The sequence below is a fragment of the Notechis scutatus genome, chromosome 3 (genome assembly GCF_049901735.1).
Source record: "Notechis scutatus isolate UNSWTSFEM ecotype Mainland chromosome 3, rNotScu1.2, whole genome shotgun sequence".
NCBI classification, from domain to species: domain Eukaryota; kingdom Metazoa; phylum Chordata; class Lepidosauria; order Squamata; family Elapidae; genus Notechis; species Notechis scutatus.
In genome coordinates, this window is record NC_142011.1 from 40,542,127 (window position 1) to 40,554,330 (window position 12,204).

At 38.7% G+C, this 12,204-nt stretch overlaps 1 protein-coding gene across 2 annotated transcripts in view; it reads left to right on the plus strand.

Annotated features, from left to right (window-relative positions):
• Positions 1–2: 2 nt before the first annotated feature.
• The window catches only part of ST7L (suppression of tumorigenicity 7 like), a 44,109-nt gene continuing 31,907 nt past the window's right edge, over positions 3–12,204 (plus strand). The window contains exons 1-6 of one of the 2 annotated variants that reach the window (XM_026675172.2): positions 3–214; positions 2,723–2,805; positions 3,806–3,971; positions 4,805–4,859; positions 5,621–5,736; positions 11,965–12,043. In XM_026675172.2, coding sequence (XP_026530957.1) covers positions 16–214; positions 2,723–2,805; positions 3,806–3,971; positions 4,805–4,859; positions 5,621–5,736; positions 11,965–12,043 — 698 coding nt within the window. In that variant the 5' untranslated portion in view covers positions 3–15. The remainder of the gene's footprint in view (positions 215–2,722; positions 2,806–3,805; positions 3,972–4,804; positions 4,860–5,620; positions 5,737–11,964; positions 12,044–12,204) is intronic. The other variant, XM_026675173.2, reaches the window with a different exon arrangement.

Below are 12,204 nucleotides of genomic sequence, written 5' to 3' on the forward strand. Positions count from 1 at the left end.
CCGAGGGCGGGAGTGATGGCGGAGAGTAGTCCTGTGAATGAGGATGCTGCGCCGTCTCTCTCCCAGTCGCCTGGCCTTGGGCCCGGCCCTCGGCGGTGGGAGCGGCTGAGGCTGGCTGCAGGGCCCTGGGCGCGGTCATTTGGCTTCCTGGCGGTGCTGGGTCTCCTTTATTTGTTGCGGGGCCCGCTCCGGTTGCGGGACAACTTAGTGGCAGGTAAGGGAAGGGTCGCGCCGGGATTGTAAAGCAGCTCTGTGAGGGCAAAGGAAATAAGGTGGCGGGGACGGGTGAGCCTACGGCGGTCTCTTTAAGGTCGGGATCGAGGAACCAGTTTTGAGGGAGAGCCGAGCCTGCCAAGTCGCTGCCCTGCAGTTTTGTATTGGTAATCTTGGAGTGCTGGAAGAACTTTGCACATGATCAGAGATATTATCTCTAAGATACTCGGAGATTACTCATGAATGAGACACTCATCCATGCTGGATTTGAATCCTGGTGATCACAGTTGATGCTGGGGCGCTTATTTATCCCAAGCAGAGTTTGGGAAGTGTTGTATTTTGAGGGAAGTAGTCTACAGAAAAATTAGAATAAATAACAAAGGATTTCCCCCCCTCAGATTCTCACTTTCAGCTTTTGCATATTTTTTTCCTCTAGTGTGCATTTTTAAATGCTTCCACTCTCCAGAGGCCTGGTTACTTCTAGCAGTCAACTGCCTCTTGAATTCCCCACTTTTCATCAACAGTATTGTATTTAACTTAAAATTAAAAATAATTTAAAAATATTTTGGCCTGTGCTTTCCTTTAAAAAAAATTGTTCATTTTGGTAATCCCTGGAGGGTGAAAAGTTAACTAAAAGAACTGTCAAATGCCTAGTGTCATCAAAAACCTGATCTTAACTTTACGCACTTTAATTAGAAAATGGCAAATTGGTAAGCATTTCTCATCCAAAGCACATTTTCTTTTTTAAAGAATTGTCAACTTATTTTAACTAGAGATTAACAATTCTAATTTGTATGTTACTTGATAACTACTATTTTTTTTTCCAAAAAATATTACTATTGAGTGTAGTGCATTTTACTATCAAGTTATGCATAAGATTACAAATTTAACAGCAGGTATCTATAATAAAATGGTAATATGTTTCTAGCTGATAACCTTAAATGTTCTGTGTGTTTGATCAAAGATACTTGAAAAGGACACTTACTTCTCTGCCCCAGGGAAGCAAAATGCAATGTTTTTTATTCCTTTGGATGCCATATAGTGGTTAATGTCCTATCTCTAATTTACTGGCTGAATGTGATGTTTGCTCTATGTATACATTGTCACTTCAAATGCAGTGAAAGAACCTTTTGCTGTAGATGAAGCTAACTACTAATTATATGACATTAGCATGATCTGTCAAATGTTAATCAACTATTGTAACTGGATCTGATATTTGTAAAAAAAAAATCTTTTAGAGCATGAATAGTCTAAACCCCTAAACACTATGATTGAATTTGCATTATATGCTAAGTAGGGTTTTAGGAACATGTGCATTGTTTTTTACCCCCATACAGTGCTTCTTAGTTGGGTTTGGAAGTTTACTGGAATCCAAACATGGAAGATCTATTATTTTAAATACATAGAATTGAAACCTATAATAGCCTTTGACATCATAAACTAAGTAGGTATGTTTGAGGAATTATCTGTATAGCTTAGATTATACAGCTGAATTCTAACCAGATTTATTCATAAGTAAGTTCTACAATACATGGCAGCCAGTTTGATATACTGATTAAAGATAGCAAGCTAGAAACTGGGAATATGGGTTTCAGTCCTGCATGGGGCTGGGTAACTTTGGATCAGCCACTGTCTCAGCCCTGGGAAGAAGGCAATGGCAAACCACTTCTGTAAAGTTGCCAGGAAAACTGCTACATGCAAACAGATGGCAGGAATCAGTCAAAGAGACAAGCAAACAAGAGAAACACAATTCTCCCTACATAATGTAATGAGTTTATTTTTGATTAGTTCACCACTGACTTGAACTGAATGGCTTCATATACTTTGTTTCTACATATTTCAAATTTATTTTGTAAAAAGAACATACTTAGAACATATGTAGTAAGTCGTGGATCATTTAACCATTGTTTATTGAATTACTGTTGGCTAGATTTGCACAATATCCTTCTGTAAGAGCCTGAAGACTTGGCTGTGCCTGTTAGGCTGGGAACCCAATGGGGAAGTACCACACTGGAAGTGGCTAATAGCAAACCCAACCTCCCTCCTCACTCCCGGCTTCCTTACCTGCTCAACTTTTATTTCCATATCACTGTATCACTGTTTTCTTTTTCATTGCTTATTCTATTGTTCCATTACTTTATTACGGTTATATTTGCACTTCTTTTCATTTATAACTCTCAAGGTAGAGTTCTTGGATTTAGTTTTACCTAGATAAGGTCTAGGTAATGTTTATTCACTAAAACATTACAGGTATTTTCAGCTATTTATTTTAAATTATTGAATTTCTCAAAATAGAGCAACTTACTATTAATTCTTAACACTGGCTGGGAGAATACAATGTGTTGTGATTAGTATGAATTCAGACAGTTTGGTTGTTTTAGCCATGGTTTATATTGTAATATGTGTGAACAAGACCACTTGCCTTAATTAATATATTCATCATTTTCTTAGCCTGAAGATTGTGTAATCCAACTGTGTTAACCAATAAGACTTATCTTTTCATTGGCAGTAACTGTTTTCTTGAGCACGCTGACTCCAAAATTCTATGTTGCACTTACGGGGACTTCATCTTTGATATCAGGTCTGATATTTGTAAGTATTTTTCTGTATTTCTGTGTTCCTTAACTAATCAAGAAATATAGTAGAAGTGAGCTAAATTGTTGCTTAAGTTCATAGTTCTTGAAAGTACTGGCAACAAATTGAGTATTAGAGGAATGCTTCACATATTCATATAAAACTGATTTTATTTACTTCATCATTTTTCCTGTGAAATTAGTTTCAGTTGATATGAATCTGCCTTAAGTTAATCTGGTCTGGATCCCATCAGTTTCAATTGTCTAAAACTAGCAGCAACCCTGTGTTCATTGAATTGCAAATAAAAGCTTTGTTCCTGGCCTGTTTTGAGGATTAAACTATGTTTGCCCCTGCTATTGTTACATTTCTGCTCTAAGCAGAGAAAGTAATTTTAAAAACATGTTATATTTATGTATATAGCAATCAGGAATGAATTAGGTATATTTTTAAACTTTTACAATATGCGGAAGATGGTGAACGTGTCTAATATAATTTTATGTATCATTTCATCAAAGCTGTAGGTTTTTAAAATTAGATTTTATGCAAACTATGCTAGCGCTAAATTGAAAACACAGTGCATCTGGTATACTAGCTGAACTCCAGATGGTGCTATTTGATAGAATAAGAAATATAGTTTTGCAAGGAAAAACCATTTATAAAGTCATAAGAAACTCATCTGTGTTAAATTCTGAAAGTTAAATGGTTTGTGATTTACTCAGAACAATTATTTATTTGTTTAGATTACGTATATTTCATATGCTGAGGCTCATTTTGTGAAATGGAAAATGAGTTCTGAGATTCCTATGTAGATATTTGAGATATTGTATTCTGTTTTTATATCTGGTTAGCTGTGAAGAAATTGTCAGTTTTTTTCTGTTGAAGGGTAAATGAAAAAGCAGGATAAAAATATTATGTTAATAAAAATGCCAAATCCATTATAAATCTCCCTCCCCCCCATCTCTCCATGTGACCAGTCATAATAATTGCATTCCACATATTTTTCTGTTTCTTGTTCCAGATATTTGAATGGTGGTACTTCAGAAAATATGGTATGTCTTTTATTGAACAGGTTTCTGTGAGTCATTTGCGACCACTCATTGGAGGGGCAGACAATGCTAGTTCTGCACAGGCAAATTTTTCTGCTGCCAGTGGAGACAATGAAATGAACAGACAAAATCTCTCAGGTGATTGTTTCTAATATTTGGCTTCCTATAAATGTACTTAGTAACTAGCTTTTATATTTTATTTATTAGATTTTTATAAGGGACATACATACATACATACATACATACATACATACATACGCATGAAAAAGAAATGAAAAAAAAGATACTGGTTAAGTTTTTTATTAGACAGTATTTGGAATCCTAAAAAAATCTATTAATTGCCAAACTGATTTATGATTCAAGAACATCTGTCACTTTTTGTTTTTGCACGTATTCTGCACTAAAAACCTTTTTTTTCCTTAAAAGAATGGATAATGATTCAAAGTACAATTTGAAAAATCAAAAATAGGACAGACCTGCTCCTTTCTTCATTTTTGCCAATCTTCTGTCTAGCATTTGTTCTAAATCTGCATGATATGTAGTTTAACTGTAAACTGTTATTCATACTTAATTTTAGATCTGCGTGAGAAGCTCATCTCAATTTTAGGCTTACACTAATTTGAAAGATAAAAGCCACTTTGGGGGTAGCGATTAAAGGAGCCAGGCTAGAAACTGGGAAACTAAATTCTAGAGTTGACTGGATGACTGTGTCAATCACTCTCAACCTTAGGAAGAAGGCAATGGCAAACCACTTCAAAAATATTGCCAAGAAAAACTAGATGGACTTATCCAGGCAGTGGCCAGGTCTCAAACTGACTGAAAGGCACCCCAGTTTGAAAGAAAAATTCTGCTCTTATTTTTTTATACTTGGACCTACTTTAGATTTAGTGATCTCCCACTTTCAGATTTCAGAAAGATAGCTTTATTAAGTAAGGTTAATTTTAAAACTAAATTATCTTTTTCTAAAACAGAGTGCAAAGTATGGAGAAATCCACTCAATCTCTTCAGAGGAGCAGAATATAACAGGTACCCAATGATTGTATTTCTTTTATACTTTATTTGTTTAAAACAATAAAAACAAAGCCACCAGTTCAAAATTATATCTAATCCTAAACTACCCAAAGATATGGCAGATTAACATTTGCACAGGTAATCATATACATATAATACTTTCTTCATTTTTTATGGAAATTATTGTTTGAATGGATACCATGAATTTATCATTTACAGAATATTATTAAAAATAATTGTTATCATGAATTTCAGTGTACTTCTATTCTGAAATCCCAGCCAGTTTGGAAATTTATGATAAAGACTTATTCTAAGTCTCTATTCTTTCTTAGGCTACTATTTATTCAGTATAGGTCATGATGCACAGATAAAAAAAGAACAAGCTATTCAGTTAAATCATACTTCTTTTAACATTTCTGTTTCTTGTGTTAGTATTGTTTAAGGCCAAAGTATAATATACACTTGAGAGCTCAATTAGTATTAGGATTAATGGCAATGGTAGAAAACGGGAGACTGAGATAAAGCCAGTGGGGTGTTATTGGGCCATTCACATTCTTAGCTCTAAGAAGAAGACAACCTTGCAAATAAATAAATTAAATAAATAATAAAATGAAAATTTTGCTAAGAAAAGTACATGGATTATTTCATGCACTTGTTTAGGCTCAGGATTGACTAGAAGGCATTAAAGAAAATTTAAAAAGTACTTTCATTTAGAAAGAAACTAATTCTGATACATAGAATTATGGAATTAATGATACTTTTTTTCTCTCTTTAAGATATACATGGGTGACAGGAAAGGAGCCACTAACATATTATGATATGAACTTATCTGCTCAGGATCATCAGAGTTTTTTTACCTGTGAAACAGACTCTCTTAGGCCTTCAGATGCAGGTATAATTACTTTATTTTTCTTTGTGAAATAAGAAAAAAGGTGAATAACGATACCACTTGTAGCTCTTATATTGATTGTGAGGTTAGCATCCATGGTTCACTGGCATATGTTAGAACAGGTAGTACACACTGATCAAAAACTTTTCTCTTCAGGCATAGGGAGAGGTTCTTGAAAATTAGCTTACTAAATGCCTGCCAACCACATTTAACACACCATTCAATTTCCTTTATTGTATTACTTTCCATTGAGATTCATTGGTCAAGATATATGCAGTAGTCTACCACATCTAGTTCTTCTCAGATATAAAAAAATTCTTTCTTTGGTAAATTTATTAAACATAACCTGGCTCTTTTTAATGTTTGTGTTTAAGCCAAAAAAGCTTTCATATGTATTCAACATTTTTCTATACAACAGGTTTTTTTTTCTCTGAGGCATCTCAAGTATAGTTTTGCTAGCATCTTGTGACCACGAGCTTTCATCATTTCAATGTAACAGTAATTTTCTGAATCTTTACCATTTTTCATTACTTTTATGGCAATAAAATCAATGAAAAATGATTTTAAAGTCAAACTGGACTAATTTCTTTTTAGGGCTATCTGTCTTGTCAGAAAAATTAAATTAAGTTACTTTTCGGTCTATATGATAGAATACTCTTGTGAAGTTTGTAAATTTGAAATAGTAAAGGATGAAAAATTGTATTATTTATGAATGTCTTTAAAAAATGAGCCCGAGATTTTACAACTTCTGCTCATACTATTTCTCTGTGGGAGTTATATATTACCTAAATATACTTTTTTTAAAAAAAAAGAGAGAAGAAAAACAAAGGCACTCAGTGTTGTACAACTAATATTTGGCAAATAATGCATTAATGCTTTCCAATTCATCCATCAACCATAGCTTACTGTCTATAAGTTACTCTAGTGATAATGTTCATTGCTAGAAGAATAGTGTTTTTGTTATATTAATGTAGTCTATTATCTCATTAACTAAGCCAAAGTTAACTTTTTGCTTCCAAAAAGTTGTTTCAGCATTTTTCACATTATTCTTTCATTTTCGTTTCCAAAGGAAACATAACATAGATTCTTGAATTTTCTTGCTAAAACTAAAGACGATTAGATATTCAGACTGCAATCTTGCATATATTTGTTTTGGAGTTAGCCACAAAAATCTTAGTAGCATTGATTTTGCTATGATTTTTTTTTTCCAACAAATTTTATTAGTTTTACAAAAACAATACACAAACAATCAAGGCATAATAACATAAAAAATCCTTTCTAAGAAAACCAATAGAACGTATAAAATAGTTCCAAATTGTAGTATAGATATTTACGTTATCTATTCAACTTCGTATCTTATCCCAGCTTCTCCTTTTCATTCTATTATCCAAATTATATTTCTTGCTAATTAAAGTTTTATTGCCTTTCATAAACAATACACAAACATACAAAACATAAAACATAAAAAAAACATAAATAAAACATCTTTTCTGAAGGCTGTTTGATCCCGGGCTAAAAACTCTTCGCACAGACACAAGTTCAAAAATCATATTCACTTTGTATATCATTCCATATCTTATTACCATTTTCAATTTTCTATATAGCTTCTTCCCTCTTTTATCTTTCTTAATTTTGTTTTATTTATCTTATCTCAATTCAGTTCATAATACTTATCATTCTTTGTCTGTTCTATTTCCATCTATCCATTCATCTCTTCTCTTTTAATATACTTCTCCTGTACACTGATTGGAGTGACGCCTTTGACTCATTCCCCTAACTTAAAATTACTTAATATAACACTTAATTTATATTGGGATTCTGTTTAGTACATTCTAAAGTTACACAATAAATTTTATGAAAAGGGTAAAAACATAACAATAACTAAATAAAATCATATATAACCACTATCCATATAATTAAAAAGCTAATCATACCGTGTTTCTCACATAATAAGACCGGGCCTTATTTTTTTTTGACCCCCGAAAAACCGGCTAGGCCGTCTTTTCAGGGGTGACTTAATCCCCCGTTGCATCCTCGGGTGGGCGGGCGGCGACAGCTTGGATGTTCGGGAGACCTTCCGCCACCGTTGCTTTTCCTTCTCCCTTGCTGCCGTGGCGTTACAGTAACGCTGCGGCGTTTGGCGCAGCCACGTGCAGCCAATCAGGGCTCCTCCCTGCAACGGGAGCCCTGAGGAGACACTTGGCTTCAGGCGCTCCTGTGGCTGCCTTCCCTTTGCCTTCGAAGGTAAAGCGAATTATTTTAAAACCTCCGCTCATCCCATCAAGGCCATGCCAGAGCCGTGCAAGCTGGGCAGAGCCGGGAAAGCGAGCCGCGGGTGTTTCCTGGTTCTGCCCAGCCCGCACGGCTCTGCCGCGCCCTGGCGGGATGAGCGGAGGTTTTTAAAATAATTCACTTTACCTTCGAAGGCAAAGGGAAGATGGCGACAGGAGCGCCTGAAGCCAAGTATACCAACAACAAAAGGCAAATCCTCAAGGTGGGCTGGAGGGAGGTGGCTACGTGCCCCCGGGCTGCTTCAATGCAAGGTCCTGACTGGCAGCATCCTGCCGTTGCCGCCGCGTCCTTTTCGCCGCCGCCTCCCTCTCCGACTGCGAAACTCGTGTGCTTCGCCAAACGCTCTGAGCGAGGCAAGCTCTTTCATACATAGAGAGAGGGGGGGGGGAAGACGCCGGCGTGCTCCGAGAGGCTGGCTCTTTTCTCTAGCCGAGGCTGACAGGAAGTGCCTCCAGGGCGTGGCAGAGCCGTGCAGGCTGGGCAGAGCCGGGAAAGCAAGCCGCTGGTGTTTCCTGGTTCTGCCCAGGCCGCACGGCTCTGCCACGGCCCTGGCGGGATGAGCGGAGGGCCCGGCAGGGAGGCACTCGCTGCCTTGGTGACATTTCGTGTGCCTCAGCTGCCTCCTCGCCCATCGCAGGTGGCGGCGGCAAGCAGCGGCGCTTCGCTGAGGGAAAAAGAAGACAGCGCAGCCACCTTGCTTGCTTTCCCACCTGCCCGCCCCAGACGGCCTCAGGAGCGGCGGCAGTGGCAGCAGGCGCGCACACTCCTGCCAGTGAAGGGAGGAGAGGCGAGGAAAGAGAAGGGAGTGCGGCAGCAGCGGCTGTCACAGTATCGTCTCATAGCGGGGCAAGGCTGGCAAGCTGAGGTGGCCGCACCAGAGAGCGTCGCTGCCGACCCCGTCGTGAGGATAAAGGAGCGGGATAGAGATTCAGTCAGATGTCAGCCTCAGCTAGAGAAAAGAGCCAGCCTCTCGGAGCACGCCGGCGTCTTTCCCTCTCTCTCTTTCTCTATGTATGAAAGAGCTCGCCCTTACTCGGAGCGTTTGGCGAAGCACATGAGTTTCGCAGTCGGAGAGGGAGGCGGCGGGTAAAGCAGGATGCTGCAAGTCAGGACCTTGCATTGAAACAGCCCGGGGGCACGTAGCCACCTCCCTCCAGCCCACCTTGAGGATTTGCCTTTTGTTGTTGGTATACTTGGCTTCAGGCGCTCCTGTCGGCACCTTCCTTTGCCTTCGAAGGTAAAGTGAATTATTTAAAAACCTCCGCTCATCCCGCCAGGGCGCGCAGAGCCGTGCGGGCTGGGCAGAACCAGGAAACACCCGCGGCTCGTTTTCCCGGCTCTGCCCAGCTCGCACGGCTCTGGCATGGCCCTGATGGGATGAGCGGAGGTTTTTAAAATAATTTGCTTTACCTTCGAAGGCAAAGGGAAAGCGGCCACAGGAGTGCCTGAAGCCAAGTGTCTCCTCAGGGCTCCGGTTGCAGGGAGGAGCCCTGATTGGCTGCACGTGGCTGCGCCAAACGCCGCGGCGTTGCTGTAACGCCACGGCAGCAAGGGAGAAGGAAAAGCAACGGTGGTGGAAGGTCTCCCGATATGAAGTGCTCCACCAACGCAGGCAGCACCATATCCGGGCATGCAACAAAGTACTTCCTAACGGCAAGCCCCCCCGCCATTCCCCCCATTTCGCATGTTTAATATGGGCCTTAATTTGGGGGGAGGGGCTTAATTTGATTTTATGCCAATAAATCATGCTGGGGCTTCCTATTGGTGGAGGCCGTATTGTTGGAGAAACACGGTATATATTGCTACTCATTTATATCTTAAGCATTTTACTCTAAATACACATATAAAAACACAATCTTATGTACCTTCCAGAATCCCTTTTTTTTATTAGATTTACCCATTGTCTATAAATAAGCTTTGTTTCTTTAAGTCTTGCTTCCCACCATTAAGGCTTCTCATCCCCTCCTTTCTCTCTTGCTTATTCTTCTCCTTACCCTTTTTACCCCTTTGTCTCTCCTCCTCCCTTTTCTTACTCCCTTTCTGTTGTTTTCTAACCTTGTATCCACCTTTCATCTCATTTTTCTCTTTTTTGGTTGTTTTTTCAAACCTTAAAATCCCCTTTTTGTTTTCCTCTTTCTCTCCTCCCCAAAAAGAATCCATTGTTCATCAAAGATGGCTTCTTCTTTTTCTTTGTCCCAGTCGTCCTGCTGCGTAGTCAACTTTTCATAAGTGCTTACCGCCATTTCTAGATATTGAAATAGAGTGCCCAAAGTATCTTTTCCATCTTGTTTTTCTTTTTTATATTTTTGATATTCAATTTTTAGTTCATCCACAAGCGATGCCATCATGAAGAGAAAAACTTTTTCCAAAACAACCACCCAAGTATTTTTAATCAAAAATAATTGCAAAAAATTCCAAAGTTACCAAAGTTCTTTCTTCTATTTCTCTTTCTGGGGTTACTATTTAATCAAAGAGATCCAATTACAATATATCTTTCTTTGAAGTTCTAGGCAGTCTCCTCCTTTTTCAACTTCTGCTCCAATTTTTTTTCCTCTCCCTTCCCACTTACAACAACAATTTTCTTTTAAGTATTCAGAAATCCATACCTCCAATAAGGGTTTTCCAATTTCTTAACTTATTAAATCCAATGTCCAGGAATCCTTTATCCCTTGGCTTTAACTTTCAAAATAATTTACCTTCAGTGCCCAAATAAATTTTCCAAATCTTCGTCTGTTGTTTCTATGGGGTGGGAGAGTGAAGAAAAAAAAAGTTTTTTCCCCTTGACAGCTTTCTCCGCTGCTTTCCGATCTTCTTAGGGATACAATGCATCTTCCAGCAATTCAAATGATTCAGTTCCCAGGGTGTTTAAAAGTTGTTGATTGACCCAGCTCAGCCAGCACTTTCACTTTTCCTGCTTCCTCCAGCACAATCTTACCCGGCTGCAGGCTTCTTCGTGGCGGCCATTACTGACCGCCGCTCCACCACCTCGGGAAAAAGGGGTTTTTCCGGACGAGGAGGGGGTCTGCGACACCCCCAACCCTCTGTCCGGCTCCCCTCTCTCTTCGGCTGCCTCTGCAGGGCAGCCATATCCCCCTGACCCATTTGGATCGGGGGCAACTTGGCGGCAAGCGCAGCAGGAATCGCGGACAGTCGCGAATTCCTGCTGCCACCGAAGCCACGCGAAACCGGAAGCCATGATTTTTTTTATGATCAGGACAGGTGTAGATATTTTTTCAGGTCACAGTCATTTGCTTATAACTTTTTTTCACAATTAGAGCTTTGTTTTTTGTTTTAAATGAATTTAGCTATTATATCAGACTACCATACTGAGGATCTCTCTCACTTATCCCCTCCCAAGTGAGCAGGAATCTAAGAATAGTACTCTTATATAATAGCTAAATAACCTCAGTGCAAAGCAAGAGAAAGAAACAAATTCACGTCACCTAGTACAAACTGCCTGCCTTAGTGGTGTAGTGGTTAGAATGCAGAATTGTAGGCTAATTCTGCTGACTGCCAGCAGTTCAATTCTGACCTGCTCAAGGTTGACTCAGCCTTCCATCCTTTCAAGGTTGGTAAAATGAGGACCAGATTGTTGGCGGCAATATGTAGCTCTAAACCGCTTAGAGAGGCCTGTAAAGCACTATGAAGCGGTATATAAATCTAGGTGCTATTGCTATTGTTACTGGCAGGAAGAAAGAAATAATTAGGATCATTTGTAAAACAAAATTGTGTGTGAGGAATGTAATTGCTACTTTTGTATGTTTTTGTTAATCACTTTTTAAACATTTTCTTGTTAGAAAACATATACATAAAATTCAGTTGGACATTAATTTTCACAGAAATGTGTAGTATTCTCTTAAAGTTAGTTTTATTTTTCTGAAATGTGTTTCTTGCATGAATATTTAACTAATTTTTATATAAATTATTATGTTTAAATAGTTATGCAGAAGGCATGGCGGGAAAGGAATCCTCAGGCCCGAATCAAAGCAGCATATCAAGCTTTAGAATTAAATAATGAGTAAGTTTTCATGCTCATTCTAAACCAGGTGTGTCGAACCTATGGCCCAAGGACAGCTATTAATGCAGCCCCACAAGATATTGTAAAAAATGTACAAAAATAAAGGAAGCTTGTTATTTATATATGTTAAGTATATTATATACTTTATACGCGGGCCAAGA